A 25473-nucleotide genomic window follows, 5' to 3' on the forward strand; every position below is an offset into this window, starting at 1 on the left:
TTACACATCACATTAAACCATGTAAATGTAAATTCAGAGTGTCTCAGGAAGAAGATAAAAATGTCTGCATGGCGAGTCCCCTTTGGGGCCCTCACTGAGTTAATCCAATGTTGCCCCCAAGTGTTCATTGAATGCAATGTCATCAGGGGCCCAAACACAGGAGTTGTACAATAATTTATCGCTACCTGCTTGCAGAGAATTGAGTGCAGGTGCGACACACTCTGTTATTGCGTCACATTCAATTTGTGCCGAGCCGAGTGCATTAATGGAGTTACAAGGCTGCAAAGACAATCCACTGTAAGCTCCATATTGTCACATTCAGGACAGGATAAATTTATGGGTCTTTGGTCTGAATCAAGAAAAGAAAGAACGAAACGGAAGAAATAAAGACTAATATAAATTCTATAGGCTGTGTAGTCTATATCAAGAAATATTGCATTATCCATTATTCTTGTTTATTTATCAAATTGATATATAGATAAAATATAATTAATACCCTTTTTATTAGGTACTTCCTTGTTTGGAAAATAGTGTGAAACTTGGAGAACAGCTGATGAATTCTTCATCATTAATAAAATAAAATATGCTTCAAGAACAGGTTAAAACAACACATGAAATGCTTCAATATAGTTTTCAATATAGATTACATAGATTTATTATAGATTTTATTTATATAAATGCAGATTCGCAATTATTATTACTGGGGAAGTTCCATATAGGTTACATAAAATTAGATGATTTTATACATGAAACAGTACTATTGAAAACAATTGTGTTGTATAAATGTAAAAATGTAAAATAATATCATACCAATGTTATTTTATTATTCTTAATATGATTATAGGTTATGCACCCTCCTATGTTTGCATTTGTTTAGTAGAGCTGGACATTTGTCTTGGCAATGTGTTAATATGCACAAAATAATAAAACAATATTTGGGTCACCACATTAGCTGACATTATTTTTGTATTGTGTATTATTAGCAAGCTTATATAGCCTATAGCAAACTAGTTCTTGAAATACAATTTTCAGGGACAAATATTAGGCTATTTATCATAAGATATTTTCATAATTTGTAGGTGATTATGCAGTAAATCACTAAATATACATTAGGGAATAAAAACATTATATATTCTATAATAATTATAGATTACATTAGCCTCTTTTTGACAGACTATTCTCTCATTTTGCTCGGCGTTTCGTAGGACACAAATTGGAAACGCTCTCATTATATTTGTCTCCTTCGGCTCTCCGTAGATCACCGACATATTGTTTGTGAGAAGCAAATTCTGGAAGACAAGGAGAGTGTTAAGATTACAGCGTTGATATTACCAATCATCAAGGCGAATATCAGTAAAGAAAGTACGATGGGTAAGTATTCAACCTGTACTATTTTTTGACGAGTTATTACTGTTTGTGGTTTTTGGGGAGCAAATCTGTAGCCGAGAATTCGAGAGAAGCTACATCATGTCAGTTAAAGCATGAGTGTAAAGGGCCAGTTAGCTTAGCACATTGCTGTACTCGACCTATAGGTTTAGCAGTGAACCTGAGAGCAGTTATTTGAAGCTAAAACGCTTTTCATACAGGCGCTTGTGAGATGTATTCGAGTTTACAGAAGTGGAAGGTGGTTTTGAGGCTTTGCCGGTGGAAACGCTTGGTCATGTTCAGTCAGATGTTGTGAAATCGTCTCATGTTTGAAGCCTACATAGTTGCTGAAGAGGAAACACGACAACATTATACGTTGAAGAACCCAGTGAACTGTCATGTTTCACAAAAATGATGTCTATAAATGTTGTCTAGGTAGACAGCTGACTGGGTTAAACAGACTAAACAACTGATCTACAATGTCAGCGAGTTCACCAGTCAGCTGTAACATGTGACCAACCCTGATAGCTGATAGTTTCTGTTTTAAAACTGTTTATCAGATGTTTATTCATAGTTTACTTCAACGAATGGAAGTAAATGAGCTGTTTCTTGTTGAAACCCCATGGTTATGTTTTCAGGAGCAATAAAACATCACTCATGATGCATGTCTGTTAAATATTACTTGGATCCGCGTTTTAGAGAATACTGTAGTATGGGTTGTTTGAAGGGAGGAAGAGGTTGGGACAGAAATGATACAGACAGGATGGTCTGATATGATGCCAGATCCTGACTGCTGCTGACTTGCTGTTACTGGTCTTATAGGCTACTATTTCAAAGAATCATTACAGTGGAAATTAATGTGATATTTTGGCAGCTTTTCCATGGCAATTTAGAGGTTTTCACACGCCATGGCATTTCAGTTTGTAATTTGAGTGTTCTGAAACCTGAAGGTCAGTTTAGGCTGCACTTTTTCAGTTCTTTAAATTGGGTTTCTCATTGCTTTACATGGTGCAAATTTTGTACTGAAATCCGCCCATTAAAACAAATCAACAATCAGCTCAGCTGCCCATTACATTTTAAAAATGTAATGTTTAAATTGACAAGATACAAAGCATACTAAATGATGAACCCATTTGAATCAGCGCTTTTCATGTTGGCCTCTGGCCATCATGCAGTCCTTATTGTTGAGTCATTAAACTATTTTATACTGGTCTTTTGGCACTAAAACTCATTTTGGAGCACCATTTGCAAGTTAATATTTGGATAGTCTACTCTATGCCCTGAGGCTGTCTGTCCCTAGTGCTGCGTCTTTAAGCCATAGCAAACGCACTCCTTTAAAATAGTTCTGCGACAGGGGCCCAGCCCACACTGCTATTTGTGAGGCCCATGTGATGGGCAACTATGTCATGGAGCGCTTGAGTCGGGTTGAGGCACAGCCTGCTTGTCATCCCATCTAAATTTGTAAAACAGAGTCATTATGATGTTCTTTCAGAATCAAAACATGAACATCCTACTCATCCTCATGTTATTCCAGACCCATATGACCTCTTTCTTCCATGGGGCAGAATAATATCCTGGCCACTTTACCCAATATAATATCTCTGCACAATTAATAGAATTTCTAATGATGATTATAATTACGGATGCCACGATCCATTTGCGTTATTCGGCGTGCTTAAAGGGGGACCCAGTGATATTTCAAATACACTGTTTGGAAGTTAGTCGGGCAGAGTCCAACCTAACCAATCAGCATTAGGGGGAGTATGACGGTCGAGGAGAGAGAACGAGAAAGAGGGAGATTTGAAAATAAGAAAATAAAACTGCAGAATGAGAAATGGGACACAATACAAAACAGCTCAAAAGAATATCACAGGAATGAAAGATTATGCCTAGGCAAGTGCTTTAGGACAAGGTTTATATTAGAAAAGCTTTCCAGCGCTGGAGAGAGCTAAGAGGGAAGGCCTGAAAACTGCTTTGATCCCGCTTCTCATGTACGTAACACTGGGTTTCGATTGTCTGGAGCTGCTGTGCTGTTGCCGACTAACAACAAACACTTTGTATTTACTCTTGTGTACTGTATGTTCATTTTTTGTGTTTCCTTGTCGTTCGATCATCAACTTTATTTTTCGTGAAGCATTTTGTTGTGTGTCAGCTGTGATAAACAGACATCCACTCTCACATTGTGTGTGTAACAGTGGCCAGATAGTGAGAGTTGTGCTGTTAAACCACTGCACAATGACGGCTGTTAGAGAATGAGGTGCTTAGCGTCATTGGTAGTGCATTCGCCTCACGTGCCAGCAGCGATCGGGCCGGTTTCGAGACCGACTCGGAGCAGGGTGATAAGGATCGGAGTGTGAGTTTTGGAGGCAGAGGAATGAAGAGAGCGGCGTGTTTTTTTGTTGATATTTGAAATTAACCCAATGTCCAACAGTGTAGTTCAAATACTACTTACTGCACCTTTTAAGAGGTGTGTTTCAAGCATGTTACGTTGTGAAAGGCGAATCACGACTACTTCAGTGTAAAAGATCTAACCCTGCACAAAAGGAACTACCAGTGTACTCGGATTGGTCGAATGCATGCAAAACACCAGCACCCACCATTTTTTTTTTAAAAAGCCATATACACACAGTCTATATATTTACTCCATGAACTACGGTAACTCTACAAACATAGAAAACAGTGATAGATGGACCTCTCAGCCTTACGCTAAAGATAAAATCCAGCGTGACTTTAAGCGGACCAAGTGAAACATGATTATGTATTTCTGCTTGGCTAGTGACATTGGGCATCAACCACTTGGCAAAAGCTAATACTTTTTCATATACTGTCTACTTTCTTTGTATAAAAGGCTCTGGCTGAGCGGTTCTTGGCACCGTCAAACTAAAAGTCTGCCGCGCTGTCAAAATAAAAGTCACTGCAACAAGTGCAGTTTACATCACTTCAGAGTTCATACTGGCGGTGCAAATGCAACCAGGAAAATGGCCCGTATGTTTTTGTTTTTATTCAAAAAAGTAACCAGAACAATGTACAGTTGGCATTTGAGACTTAATGCTGTAGAAAAGCAATAAAAATTCAGCAAGAGTGTTTTCAGCTTGTTTTTTATTTTTACGATTATGATTTTTGTCATATTCGTGCAGTCCTATAATAAAAGTGAATGGGCACTGGGGCTGTCCATATGATTCAGATACTATATTCCAAGTGTTTTGAAGCTTTTTTTTTTTTTTGAGGAACTGACGAATGAGTTATTCAAATCTTGGCATCTGATTTATGAACAAATATTCTTTTGTTCTTTCACTGATTTGTACTGAATGATTCATTTGCTAATCTGACTGATCAAGTTCTTAAGTTTTGCTTATGAGTATGACTCAATCTGGTTATGATTTTGTGTTCTCTTGCAAGCTAAAGTCTTTACTGCCCTTTTATTTTACTTAGATGGGAGGAAAAGCAACTCATTACAATACTGTTCAAAAATTTGGCGCTAGTATGATTTTTTTTTTTTAAATGAATGAATGAATTAAATGAATACTTTTATTCTGCATGCATGCATTAATCAAAAGTGACAGTAAATGCATTTGATGTTAAAAAAGATTTCTATTTCAAATAATTGCTGTTCTTTTGAACTTTTTATTCATCAAAGAATCCTGAAAGAAGAAGAAAAACAGGTTTCCACAATCCGCAAAATATTAAGCAGCACAACTGTTTTCAACATTGCAAATAATAAAAATTTGCAACTCCAAGATTTTTGAACAGTCGTGTAGATAATTTAAAAGTTCTTAAACTCATTTTTGTACCAACAGTGAATGATGACGAATGTCATTTTTGGGTGGACTATTCTCTTTAAGCCATGGCCTATATTGCTCCTGAGGAGCTCAACTGAAAATGCATCCTTCCATATGTTGGCAAGAAGGCCTCACCCATCTCACCAAAAACCTCACCCATCAGGGAGACTCATTTCTAACAGCAGCAGTGAAGCAGTCATACTTGTGTAAGTTCTCTGTTCCAGAACTGCAGATTTACTGACTGAAGGTTATGGAGGTCTTCACATGGTGCCAGTGCTGATTTTGGAATATTTTCCTCCTTTGAGACTGTACAATAAGATCATACAGAAAGGATGGGAGAGGATCCAAGATCAGCAGCTGTACCCTCAGGCACTTTGTTTGTTAGCGCCCTGATGTGCATTCTGTAGCATTAGCCAGTCATCATTCGTAGCCTCCTCTGCTCTCAGTGCCACACAAATGCTGAGACAGGCTGCTTTAGCTGCTTGCTCATGCAAACAGTGTTTAGACACCCTCAATAAAAGTGGTTTTGCTCACTAACTCCGGGTGGCTCTGTTCAAGTGTGTTGTGCTCAGCACAAACAGACCAAAGTGAGTAATGAAGCTGGAGATAGCTGCTGAGACTGCTGAACAATTTCTCCAGCAGTCATTGTTATGCTTTGAAAGGAAGGGTTTAATAAGCTATGCACTTCCACATCCATTTAAGTCTCGTTATTGATGACATGTGTGCTCTTGCAGATGGCACACCAATTGAAATTGTCATAGCTGTTTTGTTTTTCCCGTCAAGATCCCCAAATACATGAATATCTTCTTTGTCCACAGCAGACAGTTTGTGGAGGTCTTGCTCTCATATTCCTCGCTAGCAACTCATTGACAGAGATAAGTACTTAGCCATCTGCAAATTGGGATGAAGAGTTCAAATCAAGCTCTTTATTCTCATTCGACAGGTACAAGAAGTTTGTTTTATACACTGTCATTCAAAAGTTTGCTGTCAGTAAAATAAAAGGCTGCAGTTATTTCATTTTAAATGCAGTAAAAACGGTATAGTATTGTGTAATATTATTACAGTTTAAAATAACTGTTTTCTATTATGATATATTTTAAAATGTAATTGAGTTTTTTATAATACTCAGAAGAAACATTTATTTTATCAATGTTAAAAACAGTTGCTGCTAAATATTTGATATGAAAAATCTTTTGTAACATTATAAATGTCTTTACTGTCACTTTTGATCTATCTAATCTTTTCTGAATAAAAGTATACATTTCTTTAAAAAGAAATCTTAATGACCCCAATGTAAGCTCATATACTGTATATGCTATAAAAATATACTGCATGGCCAAAATTATATGGACAATGACTTTTAATTAAAAGGTCCAAAAATCACAATTTCATGTGGTCTTGAGATGCTCCTATATCTTAGCTGTGATGTCACATGGTCAAGCCAGAAACTAAAACAAATAAACCATTTTCTGTTTTACCAGTGGTTTATACTGCTTTTGTTTTATAGGTGAGGCACTTAGATTTGGAAATCCCTAATGCTAATCTTGCATATTACTGGGATCAAAGTCCCTTTCAAGTAGTCTTTTCACTCAGTGGCCATATTAGCAACACCTCCAGGTAGCTATTTCGGGCATCCAAGACCACTGTCTATTTGAATTAGGAAAACTTAAAATCTCAAACTGCTTGCCATAGTCACATTTAAATAACAAATCTGAAACAAAATCTGACATGAACTGCCACTGTTTCTAGCTTTAAAAAAGCTTATATTTCTAATGTGCTTATGTGCTTCTAAAGGACCGGCGTTTCTAATGACTGCAGTGACACAATGACTTTACCAATTAGCAGTTGGCTCTTTTATTTAGAAGGTGGGGTTTATTTTGCCTTATCAAGTGTAGCACTTTCTCCCATTCTTAATAATGTAAGCGCAGTGTCTTGGTATATCTGTCTTTGATAGTATGCAGTGAGAGGGTGGTTGGTTACCATGGTCTATCTTTGTTTGAAACGAACGGGTATCTGCTTACTGTAGACAGCGTCCGTGACTATAATGGGTTCTATTTGCTTTGACGGGACGCTCACTTCGAGTGTAATCATGTGTCAGCCGTTAAGTGACTGAACATCATTGGGCGGGGCCTGTGGTGTGATGATGTATAACTGTTTGTCGATGTCTTTCTCTGGAGGCAGTCATATGCAAATGCATTTGTCTGTGTGCCATCACAAATCCCACAATATCCAAACAAGCTATTTTTGGAGCTTGATTAAATGCTTTGTTAATAATTAGGAGGATGTTTTAAGCTCTGAAACTTTTTTAATGGTACAAAGACCTCTTGTATGTCAAAAGATCAAGGAAAATTTATATTTTTCATGTTATGAACCCTTTAATTGTCTGTTGTCTTTTGGAGATGTCTAACATTTCTGACTTAATCTGCAGAGCCTTCAGGAAGTCCTGCGAAGGATAATTTCAGGATGAACCGCTATAAGAATAAAGCACTCAACCTGGAGGAAATGCGTCGGAGAAGAGAGGAGGAAGGCATTCAGCTGAGGAAACAGAAACGAGAGCAACAGGTGACTCTTTCTTTCTTGCTTGCTTGCTTGCTTGCTTGCTTTTCTTTCTTTCTTGCTTGGTAATCTAACAATATTCAGGTACAGAAATTGAATAATCAAACGTAAAATAACACTACATAGTCTTCGCGGTGTAAATTAAATATAATTCATTGTTATTATAGCTACAAAAGTGATTTTCTCTTTGTATTCTCTTTCTCTTTCTCATTTTGTTGTTTTATTAATTAATGACACGGACAGTAGCAGGAATATTAGGCTGCTGTCACTTTAATACCTAATGCACGGATCCAAAATAATGATACGCATTCATTTTCTTTCTTCGTTGTTTACGTTCACGTAAGCCCTAAGCCATAAGCGACTGTTTTTACAGGGCTACTCGCTGAGACTTTGTTTTTTTTTACAATTTTGCATGTATGTTTCTTCTCAAGCACAAATAGACGAGAAAGAATGTGTTCCGAATTGAGTTTTCTTTCATGTCTTCTTGCGCTCAGATGGTGTAAAATCACTTGAATGGTTAAACTGACAGGACATAAAAAACGTGCAAATTATAAACATTTGCTCTATGATGGTTAAACTTTGCAATTAATCGGAGGACCAAGTGCGTTTCGAACCGTGGTGCCTGGTCTTTACGGATCAACTACAGTACGATCCCTGTAGTTGACATCGCACATCCTCTGATGCGACTATCACAGATGCGCACATTCAGATATAAAACGATATATTGTGCAGCCCTAACACACACACTTTAATATCGGTGCAGTCAGGGTGTATTTTTTTCCCCCCATCATTTCAGAAGCCATGTTTTCTCTGCACCCTGAAATGCATCATGTTACAAAATGCTGTCTCACGTTAAATTTAACTGTCACATCAATTGATAAGATTTGCACCATTGATTCTCTCTATTTCTCTTGGCAGCTGTTTAAGAGAAGAAATGTGGAACTGATGGGTGAAGAAGGGGGAATGTTTGACAGTCCACTCATGGATTCCTACGTCTCCTCCACCACAGCCCCAGTGAGTTCAAACCTGAAATGCACAGTGTGCTTTCTCCCATTATATCACTTACAGGGAGAGGTAACTCTGGGACTGTTGTTAGTAGTGCATTATGACCCCTTAATTCAATAAGCACTATTGATTTGTTCAGAGGCTCAGAGGTGCAAACCTGGACTGAAACCAATTACTGTCATTGATCTAGACCAAGTTTGTCCTATGTGTTTTTTAGGACGGAGTAATTACAAGAGACATGGTTGAAATGCTCTTCTCAGAAGATCCTGAACTACAACTGGTCACAACACAGAGGTTCAGAAAACTACTTTCCAAAGGTATGTTACTCAATCACATGTCTGGAGTTTCCTAAAAGCATGCCTGAGTTTTAAGAAATCAATCTTTGTGTTTTTCAGAACCAAACCCACCTATTGATGAGGTGATAAGCACACAGGGAGTTGTGAATAGATTTGTTGAGTTCCTTCAGAAAAGTACAAATTGCACATTACAGGTGAGATTTGATAAAGTAAGATATTTTTTTCCATTTATAATTCTAAAGTAGTGTTGTCACGATACTGGAATTTCCAACTTCGATACAATACCTTGAAAATATATAAGTATACTTATATATAAGAAAATATATATGTGTATATGTTTATATATATATATATATATACTGCCATGAAGATAATTTATCTCATAATTTTTTGATAATTTGAGTAATTTTGTTGTAATAGGGATGCTTTATTTAAATCTTTGAACTACATTTAAGAACAAACAATTTGCAAACGATAGCTTTAATAAATGCAATAGAATAAAGAGACAAATGAAATAAACACGTTTCGTTTTTTTTTTTTGAGGGTCTATCATTAGTATTCAGGTTAGAAATACTACAGAAATGAAAGTAATCAAATGTAAAATAACTGGATATTTTTCATTGTAAAAATCAAATGCAGATTAATGCTTACAATTAAATTTACATTTACAATTTAAATTCTTTTGTTCTTTGATTAACATGACAGACAGCAGGTTTATTAGGCTGCTGTCACTTTAGAAGCGTATGCACAGATCCAATACACTGTTACACAACATGCAAATTCTTCAACTTTTTACGTTACGAAAATAACTGTTTACCTAAATACTCGGCAAGGCAGGCATTTTGACATAATTTTGTATGTATTTGACCATTTAAGCACAGTAAGCCATGAAAAAAGTCAATTTGGTACTTGTGAGCTGTTTAAGAGGCATTTTAGGAACCGTTTCAGATATTTCAGTATTGATGCATATTGAAATATCAATATTTTTGACAACATAATTCTAAGGTCATGTCCTTGTGTGTGTTTTTATTTATTTATTTATTTTTTTTCAGTTTGAGGCCGCTTGGGCACTGACCAACATCGCATCTGGGACATCTCAGCAAACAAAGTTTGTGATCGAGGCCGGTGCTGTACCTGTCTTTATTGAGCTTCTCAACTCCGAGTTTGAAGACGTACAGGAGCAGGTACGAGTTATAAAGTTGCAAGGGATAAGTCACCTTGTTTTGTTTGAGCTAAATGAGTATGAATCCCATATGGGTATATTAATGAATCTTTGTGTCACAGGCTGTTTGGGCTTTGGGGAACATTGCAGGAGACAGCGCTGTGTGCAGAGATTATGTGCTAAACTGTAATATCCTTCCACCTCTACTAATGTGAGTGTCAACATGAGACCACAATACTTGTTTATCTGACATAGCAGTGAATTTAACATCTTCTGCAGAAAAAAAAACAAACACTTTTTGCTGAAGATGAGGATTGATTGTTTTCTTAATGATACTACTTTTCCCCAGGCTGCTGACCAAATCAACTCGTCTCACAATGACCAGGAATGCTGTGTGGGCCTTGTCCAACCTCTGCAGAGGCAAAAGTCCACCCCCAGACTTTGAGAAGGTCTTTACTGCTTCTTTGACCCTTGGCAACACTCTTAATTTCCTTGTTTTAAGAAGACGCTTGACACCACTAACGGCATGTATAAAGTACCAGCAAATGGGTGCCATGGCGATACTGAAATTAAAATAATACCATTGTTTCTACAGTATCTGTACACTGGCAACTACCTTAAACACCTTAATATGAAATATTAAACTGAAATATATATTATAATAGAAAAGAGTTATTTTAAATTGTAATAAGATTTCACAATATTACTGTTTTACTATATTTTTGAATAAATGAATGCAGCCTTGGTTGAGTATAAGAGCTTGAAAAACGTAAAAAAAAAAAAATTACCAACCCCAAACTTTTAAATGGTAGTGTACGTTAACTAATCTCATATTATGTATTATATGAAAAGAGTGTGTTCTCGCACACACACACAGTGCAGTCAGGGTGCATTTTTTCATAATTTCAGAAGCTAAGCGCTCTGTTTTCTCTTAACCTGCCGTTATCATAATGAAAGCTCTCTTTTGCTCTTGTAGGTGTCTCCATGCCTGCCTGTGCTGTCCCGTCTTTTGTTCAGCAGTGATTCAGACCTGCTGGCTGATGCCTGTTGGGCCCTCTCTTACCTCTCTGATGGGCCCAATGAGAAGATCCAGGCAGTTATTGATTCAGGGGTCTGCAGGAGGCTGGTGGAGCTGCTCATGTGAGTCAGCGGTTATGACTACATTGTCATTTCTAGGTCATATTTAATTTCTAGGTCATATTTAACGTCAACACGAAACTGCTAAACTTGTAAGTCCTACAGTGACATATTTTATAGTGAAACTGAATATTCAGCAGGCCATAATGAAGGATGTGGTCTTGAATAAATCAACCATAGTTGTTTGTTATTCTACTATAAACGGGATAGTATAACAAGACTACTTCAGGAAAACAAAAGTAGATGTTTTATAAATTATTCATGCTATTATTTTTCCATAAAACAAATGTATTTTGTGAACAGTAGACGTCAAGCTTAAGATAAAAAAATAAATAATAAATGCATCATAAATGCTGTATTCCAAGTCCAAAAGTACTAAGTATGATCTGTTTTGATTTCATTTAAAGCTCAGTATTACAATTGCAAAATGCTTATTGGCATATTATTTTTATTATTTATTTGAGCTTTGCATAAACTAGTGGTTCTCTGAAAATACTTTTAGAGATAAAATTATTTAAATTAATACTTAATAATAACAATATAAATCTGAAACTATATTTCTTATTAAAAAATGTTCTAATTGAAAAACATACAGTTCTAGAAACTGCTAAAATCATAAATGTGGTTTATCAATTTTAATACAAAAAACACAGAAATACAGAAATATCTATGTATATCAGGGGGCCTTTGAATATTGTGTAGGGCAGTAGGAACCCTATGACTCAAGAAAGTTGAGAATCACTGATTTAAACTTTTCGTTAGATGACCTATTTCCTTTTTTTCTTGCAGGCACACCGATTACAAGGTGGCATCTCCTGCCCTGAGGGCTGTTGGAAACATTGTTACAGGAGATGACATTCAGACGCAGGTGTGTTTTTGTGAGCAGATGCGTTTGTTCTTCATGTATGAATATCTCTGGTTTTAGACAGGAGATGGATGGACACCTCATCCTCTCTTTTTCTCTTCCCTAGGTGGTGTTGAACTGCTCCGCTCTCCCCTGCCTTCTGCACCTGCTCAGTAGCGCCAAGGAATCCATCAGGAAGGAGGCGTGCTGGACCATCTCCAACATCACAGCGGGAAACAGAGCACAGATTCAGGTACACCCTGACCCACACTCCACATCTGCTACCCAGAGGGCTCAGCTTGTTTATCACGTGCGACAGGGTTACGACCGTATCATCAAGCCTTCGAAGGAGTGAACTTGTTTGTAGTGTGAACTTGGGATTTATTTTTGGATTTAAGAATGACTAATCCTCTGTTTTTTTTTCTCGCTGTAATCTTCATCTGCAGGCTGTAATAGATGCAAACATCTTCCCAGTCTTGATAGAAATCCTACAGAAAGCAGAATTTCGCACCAGGAAGGAGGCGGCTTGGGCGATCACTAATGCCACGTCGGGTGGCACACCTGAGCAGATCAGGTTAGCTCTGAGTGTATGAACAGCACGTCTTAAGCATCTTAAGCATTTAGACATCTGACAAACTTGTCGTCAAGACGGCCATACCATTTGCAATCACTGTTAATGTTAATTTAACTGTAAATCACTGTCATTTTTGGTGACTGACATGGCAAAATATAAAATTGTAAAGTGCTGCAAAAAGTTCTATATGGAAGCTTAAAGGGTTCTGTCAGCTGCTTCATATAGAACCTTTTAGGGGTTTCCAACATGAGATAAATTTTTTGGATTTAGTTTGAATTAATTTAGTTTTAATTCATTTTTTATTAAATTTAATTAAACAGCTCATAAACATACTTTATTACTAGTAAAGAAGAAAAATAAATTAACTTGTTAAATCATTACACAATACTTTCATGATTAAGACCTTTCTCCTTAAATAGAACCTTTCTGGCATAAAGGATTCTTTAAAATTGAGTCATGACCCCTATGGTTCTATATTGAACCTTTTTAGTGTATGAAACCAACGTGAACACAGAGTACACAAAACGTGACAAGTTTTAAAGAAAAAAAAAAAAAGGAAAACACTTTATCGTTGACCCTCTTATTTGCCATTGACCCGATTGTCAGCCTATAATTGGTGGCTTTCATTTCATATTTACCCTCTTTACTTGTCTGTCAGACATTCTTTTTTTTGTCTAAGTGAGCGATTCTTGATCAAAATAAGCCACACTGTGCGCACAGTTCTCACAATCTTTGTCTGGCCAAGTTGGGCCTTCTCAGATGGCCATTAGCATGGCACAGCATAAGCGCTAATCTTAGAGAATCACCAGGGAGCATTTTTGATGCGTTTATCCAGATTGAATTGCAGTGTGGTTTTCATGCTGTCTAGTGATATCACATAGTCTGGAAGTAGCCGTGTGCTTAAAGTGTTTATTACAAATTGCTTTAGTTTTTATCAGACATACACTTATGACATTTTCCCACAGCCAGTACAGTGCTTCATTAAATGTATCAGCCCATGCTGACTTACAGAGTGCTTCCTTTAGCATAAGCTTAGCACAAACCACTTACCTCATCCAAGATATCATCTAATGGTATTTATAATGTACGAGTCTGCGTTGTTACATAAGTGTGGTGTTATGACTTGACATTATTATTCATCAGTTCATGTGTTATGAATAAGCTTTACTTTTTGGTTTGTGTCCAAGCAGTCTTTTTTACTTGAACCTTTAGTTAAGCTGTTTCTTTTTGTTTACTTTTAGTTTTAAATGTGATGTTCTTATTTCAGCTTTATAGGGGTCTTGACATGTGTAAATGGTTTTACGTTCTCTCACATGAGGCACCTGTTATTTAGTGATTTACAGGTGGTACCAAATTAATATTGTGAGTTTTGATCATAAGTCTCCTAAGATGAGCTTGAGAGAGTCAGATAATTCCTTCTGATATTATGGAGCACCAGCCTGTAATTTCACCATGACATAAAAGAACAATCAAAGATTGTTGATCAAATATAAATTATGTAGACTGGTCAATGACAAACTTCCTTCAATCTGTTGGATTAGTTATCGGCCAACTTGTAGAGCCTCTTATGTATTATCAATACAAGACACAGGTGTAATAAAATATATTTTATTAACAAAAAGATAAACTATGATAACTAACAACTATTAAATGAATACCATGGCATGAATGATAAAGGAATAAAGTGCAAGTGATTAAGTTCAGTGTGGCCATGGCAGAGTTATGTTATATTATGGAAATTATTCAAACAAATAAAGGAAACATTATTTGTTAACTAGCATCAGCTATGTTGCCACTAATGTAAATTTGAAAATCATATACTGATAATATACAGTAATGCCAAGGTCTCTGGAATGAGCTTTGGTAAGTGATATTTACGTTCCACGTGGTTGAGTGAGCAGTCTGATAGTGGTGATGTCTTCTACTGGTTGTGCTGGGTAACAATAGAGTGGGGAAAGGAGCCTGAATCTGTTTCAACAGCCTTTAACTTAAAGTTCTGTGGGATGCTGGTCTCCTGGAGTACCAAAAAGTCCTAAAAACATGCAGATGAGGCCCTTACATAGATGCAGAAGGTCCTTAACCATCTAGAACACCGAAATGAAGGTACCTTGAAGTGAAGGTTTGCTCTCCATTAATCTTGTTGCAAATGTCTCTGTCTTCTGACTCTCTGGTCCAGAGCTTTAGGAGTTTGGCAATCCGCTTTTTTCTCTCTGGCGTGGAGACTTGGGAATCGCATCTGTTGTCATCTTGCTGGGCAGAGACTCTGAATGTAGTTTATCTGTTAATGTTGTTTTCCTCACAGACTGGAAACTCAGAACTTGGTTGTAGTGACACCACACTCACAACCAGTGTAGGCAAGTGTCAGCTGTTAAGTGACTAAATGCCAGTGGTTGGGACCTATGGTGTGATGTATAACTATTTGTTGTCTTGCTCTGGAGGTGGTCATGTGTAAATGTATTTGCCCATTTGACATCACAAATCCCACCATATCCAAATGAGTCGTTTTTGGAGCTTGATTAAATAAATGCTTGGTTTATAATGAGGAGGACATTTTAATCTATGAAACTTGCAGGTTGTTTTAATGGTACAAAGACCTCTTATATGACAAAAGATCAAGGCAAATTTGATTTCTTATGTCAGGACCCCTTTAAATTACGCTCTTCTGATTGGCTGTGATTTTTGATTGACTTTGTTTCATATTCGTGTCATGTCTGGTGGACATACTGGAATCTTATCGCATCGCTTCTGGTTAGGACACAGTGTAAGGATAGAAAATTGTCTTTGACCGAAGCTTGCATAACGTATAACGCATAGCGTAATGTAAGTCTTTCTTGCTTCCACGTTGGTCCATGTTACATGTTTTGTAGAATCAGTGCAGAACAGGGAGGGGAAAGTGGAGCCAGTTGAATGCCTAGTGTTGTTCACTTGCTGACCTTGGGATGTTTGACTCAGTCTGAAGCATTTCCATCTCAGTTGCAGTGCCAGTGCTCATGGCATCATTGTGTCTAAATCTGAAATGCAAACTTATATTTCACGCAGTGATTTGATGGGCATGGCTTGCCAAATATAAATTCCCTTTTTGTAAAGTCATCTTCAGTTATTTGTACTAAGGGAAATTAGATGATGTTTATTTTTTATGAGAAAATTAGTTCTGAAGGACAGACGTCCTCCCAGTTGTACTGGGGCATGTCTAGTTTTAAAAAAAGATTAATTTCACTAATTACACAAAGCAGCAAAGGGAGAATAAATATTATGTGCCAAAAATAATTAAAGGGATAGTTCACCCAAAAATGAAAATTTGATGTTTATCTGCTTACCCCCAGCACATCCAAGATGTAGGTGACTTTGTTTCTTCAGTAGAACACAAATTATGATTTTTAACTCCAACCATTAACGTCTGTCAGTCAAATAATGCGAATGAATGGGAACTCCACCGATAAAAGTCGAAAAAAACTTGCATAGACAAATCCAAATTAAACCCTGCGGCTCGTAACGACACATTAATGTCCTAAGACATGAAACGATCAGTTTGTGTGAGAAACCGAACAGTACTTATATTATTTTGTTACCTCTAATACACCACTATGTCCAACTGCGTTTAGCATTCACTTAGTAAGGTCTGATCGTGCTCTGACAACGGAAGTGATGTCTCGCGCTTATATTTCAATGAGTGCAAGACATCACTTCCGTTGTCAGAGCGCGATCAGATCTCACTAACCGAATGCTGAACGCAGTTGGACATAGTTGTGTTTTAGAGGTAAAAAATAATATAAATATTGTTCGGTTTCTCGCACAAACTGATCGTTTCATGTCTTAGGACATCAATGTGTCGTTACGAGCCGCAGGGTTTAATTTGGATTTGTTTATGCAAGTTTATTTGACTCTTATTGATAGAGTTCCCATTCACTCACATTATTTGACTGACAGACGGCAACGGTTGGAGTTAAAAATCATCATTTGTGTTCTACTGAAGAAACAAAGTCACCTACATCTTGGATGCACTGGGGGTAAGCAGATAAACATCAAATTTTAATTTTTCAGTGAACTATCCCTTTTTATTTTTTTAGGACCGTGTTCCAATCAGGATAATTTTATTTAGATTATTTTAGTATTATTTCCTATTGATTAGAAAATTAACATATGATGACACACATGCTGCTGCGTATTCATTCTCTTATTCTTTCATCTGCTTCTTTTCTGTAGATATCTGGTGAATTTGGGCTGCATTAAACCTCTGTGTGATCTGTTGACTGTGATGGACTCCAAGATCGTGCTGGTGGCTCTGAATGGTCTGGAGAACATTCTCAGACTGGGCGAGCAGGAGGCCAAACAGAATGGCAGCGGCATCAACCCTTATTGTAGTCTCATTGAGGAAGCCTATGGTAAAATTAATTCACCAAACCACCATTTACATAGCTATAGGTAGACCAGCAGATAGACCTATATAGACGGACAGATATTGATTGATAGTTCGATAGGTAGGCAAGATGAAAAAAAGTTTTGAAAGAAATGCTCACCAAGGCTGCATGTATTTGATAAATAATATAGTAAAAGCTGTAATATTGTGAAATATAAACTGTATCTCTCTCTCTCTCTCTCTCTCTCTCTTTCTGCCAGGGTTGGACAAAATCGAGTTCCTACAGAGTCATGAAAATCAGGAGATCTACCAGAAAGCCTTTGACCTCATCGAGCACTACTTTGGAGTAGAGGAAGAGGATGCTAGTCTGGCACCACAGGTGGATGAGAACCAGCAGCAGTTCCTTTTCCCCCAGCAGGAGGCTCCCATGGAGGGCTTCCAGCTATAACCAGCCTTCAGACTCTTCCCGGCCGCCCCCTGACCTTTACGCCCCTCCCCGCACCGCGTATCCGTACTAAAACAAACGTCGGAAACACTCAGAGCGCAGCGATTGACATCTGGGTGAACCAAATTTCGCCCCGCAACCCATGACCCAGACTGATTTATTTAAACAATGAGGTGTGTTTTAAGCAGGGGAACCAATCCACTGCCCTGCCACACCCAAGAGAGAGTTGGATTTTAGTTTCTTTCAATTTTTCCCCCCTCAATGATGCAGCTAAATAATCATCCCCCTCAGGTAGAAATCGTGGAGCTGTGCCCTTTTTTTCTTTTTCTTTTATTTGAGGAAAGGTATGCTTCAGTTTTCCCGTTTCACTGAAAGATGAGAGAATAGTTTACTCGTCTAATGAAAATCAGAAAATACTGATCTTCATCTTTATCTTTTTGATCCTGGTTGGATTTTCATCAAGTGTTGCTTTGTAGAATTTCTTCTGTTCATTACTCATATTCTGGCAATTAAAAAAGCCTGGTTATATATATATATGGCCATGCTTTATAGACAAAACTTTACCGTAATATCTGCAGATGAGTTTCATGACTATTTAAGCACTCTTCAAAGGCTTTCTGGAGCTGTTTCAATTTTCTTAGTATTAGTATTCATTGACTTCATCATTTCAGACCATGCTGGGTGTGGAAACGACAGGAGTTCATGTAGAGTCTGTTTGACGTGGTGGTGGGTGGTGTTGAAGTAATCCAGGTATTTTAGTAAAGGAGTATCCTAATATTAAAAAGTCATTACTGTTAAAAGACAATGACTGGTAAAGAGGGGCCCAAAGAGCCCATTTAGTAAAAAAGCCCATTTTTCTTTTTTACCAGTCAGAGGTGAAATATCTAGTCGTAGGATATTCGTGGTGTGCAGTGTTATGAATAACTCTTCTTTTGATCAAAAGGCTTTAACTTGAAATGTGTTCTGGGGGAAATAAGCACACATCTGAGGGCCGGGGTGATGCACATGATGGAGTCTTAATTCTGCTCTTTTTTTCTTGTCATTAATTGGAGCATAGTAATACTGGGTGGTTCTGATAACTTCAAGGTGTTTGTTTCGTGCAGCCCTCAGTATGTGCATGTTGGGGTTTTGCATGGTGTTCTGTTGGTACCAACAGCCATTTTGTATCCCTTGCCAGATCTTCAACAATTATTTCACGCTCATTAGCTGGAGTTGTCCTGTAGTTTTGCAGGTGCTGTCGGTATGGCAAGGAATACTTATTTATATAATGAATAATAATGAAATATATGGGCAAAAATATATATATAGATATTGTTATATTTGCACACACCTTGCACACATGCATACAAGACCAGCATACACTTCATAAACATGTACACTTACAGATAAGCATAAAACCGAGGGGAAAATGACTTCCATAATCTCCAAACGTCTTTTCTTTTTTCCATTCTCTACCTATGCGAGTATGTTCATGTTGATTAATTTCACCCTTTGGCACTTTTTGAGTTGATGCACTAAAAGTTAAAACCTCCAAAAACACCTGAGTTTGATGTTGGACTGCTGTGGATTTCAGACAGAGGGCATGAAAAGTTTGAATATTAACCTCCTGCACCGTATGAAATGTTCTGTGGTTTACTTTAAAACTGCGAGTAAACTTCCACGTCATTTATGGAAGCATTTTCCTCTACCTCCATAATACACTGACTAAGGGTGCGAGAGAAGGGTGCTTCTCTGAGTGAATGCTAGGGGTCAATTGGTTTAGTATGGGCCTGTATCTATGAAAACATAGACGTTGACTGACGGATGATGTCGGAAGGTTAATGATGCAAAGTTTAGAAGGGCATCTTGGCATCTGTTATTAACGGAGCAGCATCCTGTGTTTGGTACAGATGTGTTTTGGTTGACTAATATCTAGAAGTTATTTCCTTCTATAAATGTCAATGTCTGATGCGATTCCTGATCAGAACTGATGACCGAAAGGAGGTTTCCATGCTAATTCGGGTTCAAGAACCTTTTTGAATTGGAGACACTTGAATTTAACTTTTTGAAAATACCTCTTCACAATCTTATGTACCTTAACAACAGTATCAAGGTGAATATCATACAGGGTTTTTTTCTTTAAATCGGTTCAAATCCCAGTTCTGTGTGATATTAGATGACATTTACTGCATTTACAGGTCCATCTCAGAACGAGAATGCTGCAGTCCAGATTTTTTTTTTATCAGAGAAATGGGAAAAATATGACTGAGATCATATTGGGGGAAAGGAAAGGAAAAAAAAAAAAAACTATGCTTATAAAAAATATCTAATGGTCTACAAGACCACTGGGTGGATTCTTATGTTGATCAAAAAAGCAAAGAAATTATCTCTTAATGGAAATGCACTCCTATTCACAAAAGTGCCAATCAGACCAACAAAGACAAGAGGCTGATGTGTATCAATCTGTCTTTGATTTTCTTTTTTCTTTTTTTTTTCTTTATTTACTTGAATGTGCACATATTTTGTGCAAATATTGCTGCTCTATTTTCTTATCTTACAAATTAGCGGTTACATTGTCTGCCACAGTTTCATTATGTGATGGTCTGCTACTTGTACACCAAATTGGTAAACTCAAAGGTATAAAGAGAAAAATGCATAATTTATTGTGCTGCATAATTAATACTTTTTATCAAGGCCAATGCAATGTTGAAAAACTGTCTCAATGTGTACTGTTTGCTTAGCTTGTGTTCATTTTGAACGTAGTTCTTTTGGCATAAAGGAAGGGAGGATATTAATGATCGAAGGAAAAACTGTATTTTTTTTTTATTTTTTTTTGCCCTCTGAGTATTTTTGTGTCTTTGTAGCTCTTTTCTCGTTTATAAGCGCACTAGCTTACCATGTAGACCCAACTGTGTTGTTCTGAGTCTGACTTCCCTCTGTAACTAATTGTAGCACAATTACAGCAAATCCAAATCAGTTCAGGCCTCTTTTGCAGACATTTTGTTCTCATTTAAGGACATTGCTTTGAGAAGCCAAAAGATTTAAAAAGAAACACTCACACACAAAAAACAAATCTGGGTGTCTCATGATCTTTGTGTCTCTGTGAATTACACTTGAACCAGAAATTTAACGGTTATATTGTTATATTGGCACAATTTAAAGTTGAGCGCTGCTCTTTACTCCTTTAAAATAACTTCTGAGAAGTGCAGAAAACAATAAAATATTTACAAAAGGCCACAAATAAATGAAATTAGGTCTTTATGGTCTTCCGTCCTAGATCTTGTAGATGTTGACATTTTGAGACTTTTTGTCTCTTCCAAACTTGGAGCTGATGCATGTGGTTGTGTAGTAATGCTGACTCACCTGTGTTTACAATGCTACATGTTTAAGTACTTTTCATACACCATATTAAGACTTGCCCAGGTGGATATTGTATCCTGGTTTGGTAATTTCTTTCCTTTTAAATGTATTTATATTTAAATCTTTTTTTTTTTTTTTTTCCTCCTCTGCCTACAATTGCCCATACTGTGACTGACTTTACCGACGATATGAATGAGTGACGGACACACAAACTGAACATGTCACACAAACATATACATGAACAATTCTGAACAAATGTTTGAGTTTTTTTCTTTTTGTCCAGATACAAATAAAATGATAAAACACCTGGTTTGTAAACTTACTTCTGTAATGTCAGTATAGGAGTAGAGTTAACTAGCTCAAGAAGGAACAAGTTACCATTACTTCCACAGAGAAATGTGGTTTTAGGTAGACCAGTATTGGTTTAAATTGTTTTTGCTTTTCCCAAAGACTTGAGTTTTCTCAATCTAACTATTTCAAATACATTTGTTTAAATAACTTTCTGATTAAATATTCATAATATATATTATATAAATATAAGTTGTCCATTGTTTTGTTGTGGCATGCACATTACTTCAGGGTTTCTCCATTTTAAAGATGCATTTCCTGAAAAATTTCTCAAATTATAATTGCAATATCCAAATATACTGACCACATGTTGTTATTATTCTCATATACTTAGACATAACAGTTCCTCAATATAGTTTTGGTTCTCTCAGCAGAAAAAGAAATGTCTTCTGACTTTCAACTGCTTTTCTTCCAGCAAGTTTTTTAATGTGTGAATATGTGTATGAACAAAAGATTCAACAATTGAGATATAATCTGAACTAATTTCACAGACATTTGAAGAACAGAAATGAAATAATGAGTCCCTGAACAAAGGCCAGCAGGTCAAGTAGCAGTCAGTATCTGGTGTGTCCACCAGCTGCTTCAAGTATTACAGTGCATCTCCTCATGGACTGCACCAGATGTGGCGGTTCTTGCTGAGAGATTTTAATCCTCTCTTCCACCAAGACACTTGTAAGTTCTCAAACACATCTGGGTGGACACATGGTTTGGTACTACAAGGACAATCAGACATTGCATTTTATTGCTCTGTCCACATGTGCAGTCCTCATGCCTCCTGCAGCAGGACTATGGCATGTACACACAGTAAAGAATCAGTAAAAAGATATGTTCAGTGTCCTAAGTTATTTGAGCTGTGACCTCAATTGTTGAATTGTTGACCACCTGCAAACTGTGTGTGTAATATATATATATATATATATGAAAATATGATCAGGCATGATCAGACCCCTGAAGGTGTGCTGTGGTATCTGGCACCAAGATGTTAGCAGCAGATCCTTTAAGTCCTGTAAGTTGCGAGGTGGGGCCTCCATGGATCTGACTTGTTTGTTCAGCACATCTGCTGGATTGCCTTCTTCCCATAGTGCATCCTGGTGCCATGTGTTCCCCAGGTAAGTGACACACGCACCTGGCCATCCATGTGATGTAAAAGAAAACGTGATTTTTTAGACCAAGCCATCTTCTTCCATTGCTCTGTGGTCCAGTTCTGAGGCTCTCATGCCCACTGTTGGCTCTTTCGGCGGTGGACGGGGTCAGCATGGGCACCCTGACTGGTCTGTGGCTGTGCAGCCCCAAACACAACAAACTGCGACACACTGTGTATTCTGACACCTTTCTATCAGAACCAGCATTTACTTCTTGAGCAACTTGAGCTACAGTAGCTCGTCTGTTGGATCGGACCACACGGGCCAGCCTTCACTCCCCACGTGCATCAGTGAGCTTTGGCCGCCCATGACCCTGTAGCCAGTTCACCATGGTTTCTTCCTTGGACCACTTTTGATAGATACTGACCACTGCAGACCGGGAACACCCCACAAGAGCTGCAGTTTTGGAGATGCTCTGACCCAGTCGGCTAGCCATCACAGTTTGTCCCTTGTCAAACTCGTTCAAATCCTTACGCTTGCCCATTTTTCCTGCTTCTAACACATCAACTTTGAGGACAAAATGTTCACTTGCTGCCTAATATATCCCACCCACTAACAGGTGCCGTGATGAAGAGATAATCAGTGTTATTTACTTCCAACTGTCAGTGGTCATAATGTTATGCCTGATTGGTATGCATTTAGTAGACAATAATATTATAATATTTATTACAATAGAGATTTATTCATACTTATCCATTCACACATAATTAGAAAAACACAAAAGTGAAATGCATGCATAAGACATGGCTTACAAATTATGTCACAAATAAAATGTTCATTTGAGAAATTAATACACGCAACATTAAAGAAAGTCTGATGACTTTGCAAGTGTTTTCCTACCAAACTACATATCAATATCACATATACATATAAACATATCTAACATTATGTTGTGGCTTGGCATCCACCTTTGTAAAAATGAAGCAGAATTTTGTCAAATTACACCAGGCTCAAAAAAAAAAAAAAAACGTTCCGATATATGTGGACGTGGGAGGTCAAGAAAGAAAAGATTCTCTTAGACAGTTGAATGCTTTTGGACCATGTATGTGGAGAGTTTGGTCAATCAGAAGATTTGAAATTCAGTAAGCACAGACAAATCCTTAAATTCCTTTTGAAATAACCAGGAATTTATAGAAACATGGAAAGATGCACACATGAGAAATACAAGTTCAACATTTTATAGAATTTTAATTTTCCCCGAGTAGAAATTGAGCTTGTGTTCCAGCTCTTCATCTATGAGGTTCTTTCCACTCAGATCCTGTAGAAGAGCAAGCACTATGTTCTTTGCCCTTTGTTCTCGTTTTTTCACGTTCCTCATGTCCCTCTCCAGACTCTCTACTCTAGCCAAGGCTTCACTGAGTCTGGCCTTTAGACCAGTGGGATCTGCTGGCAATGCATAGGAGTGGTCCTAGACGAAAGAATGAAATTTTTTACATTAAAATGTTTGTGTCACATCACTCAGTCAAAGCATTTGGTGTGAAAAATTATAAATACTCACAATGTTAGGCAGAGCTTTAGTCTCTTGTAACTGCAGAGAACAGTCTACTGACAGGCTCTCTTCAGCTTTCTTTGAGGTTCTTGTTTTCCTGGTTGACACCTTCTAAAATGGAAGAAAAAAATATTTAAACAAGCCTAATGACTAGCTATCAAATCCTTTAATCTAGAGGTAGACCTACTCTTTGTAGATGAGCCGGGAAATTGAATACAGATGGTTTAGCTCCATCTCTGACCCTGACAGTCTGACCTGTCCTGTCCAAGTCCTGCTCCCTGAAGTGCTCACTGCATAGCACAGAGGAATCACTGACGGAAAAACCTTTCCTTCTTAGGGCGAATTCCCACTGCTTCCTCAACGCTTTACCTTTAGGAAACCTTCAAAGTGTGAGACAAGTTAGATAGCCAGATAACAACAGTCAGATTCACAATCATATTATGTCAGTCACTCAGATGAAATGAGGAGCTTGTAAAACAAAGTATGTATAGAGAAAAACATGAAAAAACATCAACATAGATGAAAAATCTTGATTTAGTTTATAATTTAAACCAGGAGTATTCGGTTAAAGTTTCAAGAGGTGGAGTTTATTTCCAATTTCTGAAATAATATGAAGAAGTCTCAGAATAAAAGTCGCTCTGGAACCACATTAATTTGACCTGTCACGTTTTTTTTTTTTTTTTTTTACCTGAAACATTGGAGTCATATCAGACTAAAGTTTGACTTTGCTTCATTTTCGTTTTTGTTTTTTTGGTCATTTGTTTTAGCGAAAGATTGTGGCTCACAGCTTGGCTGTTTGGTGGCGCTGCTCCAAACAGTGATATGGAGTTCGAGAAAGGTCGTGATGAGTCGAGTTAATACAATTTTAATATAATACAACCGGACGCTTTATAAGAAATCATATAAACGTTACCTTTAATATTTGTTATACAGTCTCAGCTTTCATTGCTAGCTTGTTTTGTTAGCTTAGTCTGGCTATGTCAACATAACGATATAACGACCAAATACAACCAGAAACAATTGTTCAATCTTACTTGTGAAAGGTAATTCCCCGGGATTTGGTCAGGGTTGTGCGGCGGTTTTTACAACCCCAAGCAACACATGAATCAGGCATTTTTGTATCTCCAGAGAGAGTGAGTTGCCCGGTCCAATATGGCGACGACGCTGAACGCTCGCGAAACGTGAAGCTTCGAAACATTTATGAATCTCTTGTGTCGAATCAGTAGTTCGAAGCTTGTATTGAACTCGCCAAGTCACGTGATTTCATCAAACCACGTTGATAGAAAACATTTCAAAATACTGCTGTTCAAGAAATGTTGATATTTGAATAATAAAAAAGCAGATGTAATATAAAACGCTTTATTTCATTTCATTCAGAATTTCACGTATTGTAACCCCTACAGAATACTTTGTTTACTGTGTTTTTGCTTGTAAATATTGTATTCTTTGTTGATTTTCGTTGCACCGGGTTCCACTCGCTTGTGGTGTTTAGAGCGCTTCGAATTCGAAACAGTGAATCATTTTGCGAAACAATTGGTTCAATTGATTCAAATGGTCTAAAATGGTGACGCTGCTCCCATCACTAGCGGCTAACGCATGTCATTTTAAGAACTATTAATTAAAAGCTAATAAAAA

At 37.3% G+C, this 25473-nt stretch overlaps 2 protein-coding genes across 3 annotated transcripts; one reads left to right on the forward strand and one right to left on the reverse strand.

The window, feature by feature from the left end:
* Positions 1-1253: 1253 nt before the first annotated feature.
* kpna6 (karyopherin alpha 6 (importin alpha 7)) lies at positions 1254-21184 on the forward strand. 2 transcript variants are annotated; one of them, XM_067411182.1, is made up of 14 exons: positions 1254-1371; positions 7573-7706; positions 8619-8714; positions 8923-9022; positions 9101-9195; positions 10054-10185; positions 10286-10374; positions 10513-10612; positions 11140-11303; positions 12090-12168; positions 12272-12397; positions 12591-12718; positions 16922-17100; positions 17336-21184. In XM_067411182.1, the coding sequence occupies exons 1-14, from the start codon at positions 1368-1370 to the stop codon at positions 17521-17523; spliced, it is 1614 nt and encodes a 537-aa protein (XP_067267283.1). In that variant the 5' UTR covers positions 1254-1367; the 3' UTR covers positions 17524-21184. The 2 variants fall into 2 exon arrangements, with proteins under 2 accessions (XP_067267283.1, XP_067267284.1); XM_067411183.1 differs by lacking the exon at positions 1254-1371 and adding an exon at positions 5169-5350.
* Positions 21185-23048: 1864 nt separating this feature from the next.
* Positions 23049-24995, reverse strand: si:ch73-130a3.4 (uncharacterized protein LOC664763 homolog). Its single transcript, XM_067361353.1, has 4 exons — positions 24873-24995; positions 24026-24218; positions 23848-23949; positions 23049-23757 (listed from the first exon to the last, which is right to left on the reverse strand). Exons 1-4 carry the CDS (start codon positions 24950-24952, stop codon positions 23527-23529), a joined length of 606 nt encoding a protein of 201 aa, XP_067217454.1. The 5' UTR covers positions 24953-24995; the 3' UTR covers positions 23049-23526.
* Between the last annotated feature and the right edge of the window lie 478 nt (positions 24996-25473).

Source organism: Chanodichthys erythropterus, chromosome 15 (assembly GCF_024489055.1).
Source record: "Chanodichthys erythropterus isolate Z2021 chromosome 15, ASM2448905v1, whole genome shotgun sequence".
Lineage (NCBI taxonomy): Eukaryota > Metazoa > Chordata > Actinopteri > Cypriniformes > Xenocyprididae > Chanodichthys > Chanodichthys erythropterus.